Source organism: Phytophthora parasitica (assembly GCF_000247585.1).
Source record: "Phytophthora parasitica INRA-310 unplaced genomic scaffold supercont2.88, whole genome shotgun sequence".
Lineage (NCBI taxonomy): Eukaryota > Oomycota > Peronosporomycetes > Peronosporales > Peronosporaceae > Phytophthora > Phytophthora nicotianae.
The window spans coordinates 167,332-167,993 of NW_008649074.1; the positions used below are offsets into that span (position 1 = coordinate 167,332).

Genomic DNA, 662 nt, shown 5'->3' on the forward strand with positions numbered 1-662 from the left:
TAATGTACTGTTATTGCTCTGTCTGGTCTCGATAGCTGTGACAGTTGGTCTTCGAACTACGAATCTCCCCGGGACCCGGGCCCGGGTAGGCAGTCTAATCAGATACCGGTACAACCGGCTTTAACCGGTCAGTGCCCATTCGCAAGGACCAAGTCGTAAGACCGAGCTTGTACTTCTTGTACAAATCGACAAACTCGAACTCGACCTTGTTGCGATCCAAGATACTTTAGATCGTCTGCTCCACGATGTGCCGGATCAGTCCAAGACGGTCGGCGATCTCGCACGCTTCGATGATCTCAGCTGCGCTCCACTGACTGGTGCCCCAGTAGAAGGCCCAGCCTGGATTGATCACGTAGTTCATGGCTCGGACAGTCTCCTCGGGTCAGGTCGGTGGCAGAAGATGACGTCGACGTATTCCTGCTCCAACCTCTTCAGCGACGCCTTCGTACCCTCGACGATATGCTTGCGACTCAAGCCCTGCGCGTTCGAAGGCTAGCTTCATCATGACGTCCATCCAGGTGCCAAGCGAGAGCTTGAAGACAAGCAGGCCGGAGTTGCCGAGGAAGCGGTAGGTCATCGGAGTGGGCTTGGTGTCAGTCATGGGACGGAAGTAGTTGGGTGGGTTGCGTAGTTGGTGGTGAAATTCGAAATGAGTTTATCAG

The 662-nt window shown here is 54.5% G+C and overlaps 1 protein-coding gene across 1 annotated transcript; it reads right to left on the reverse strand.

Moving 5' to 3' along the window:
- Window positions 1-226: 226 nt before the first annotated feature.
- PPTG_18499 (voltage-gated potassium channel subunit beta-2) lies at window positions 227-601 on the reverse strand (the record flags this gene model as incomplete). The annotated part of the gene is made up of 2 exons (XM_008916738.1): window positions 227-376; window positions 428-601. 2 exons carry the CDS (start codon window positions 599-601, stop codon window positions 227-229), a joined length of 324 nt encoding a protein of 107 aa, XP_008914986.1.
- Window positions 602-662: the final 61 nt, after the last annotated feature.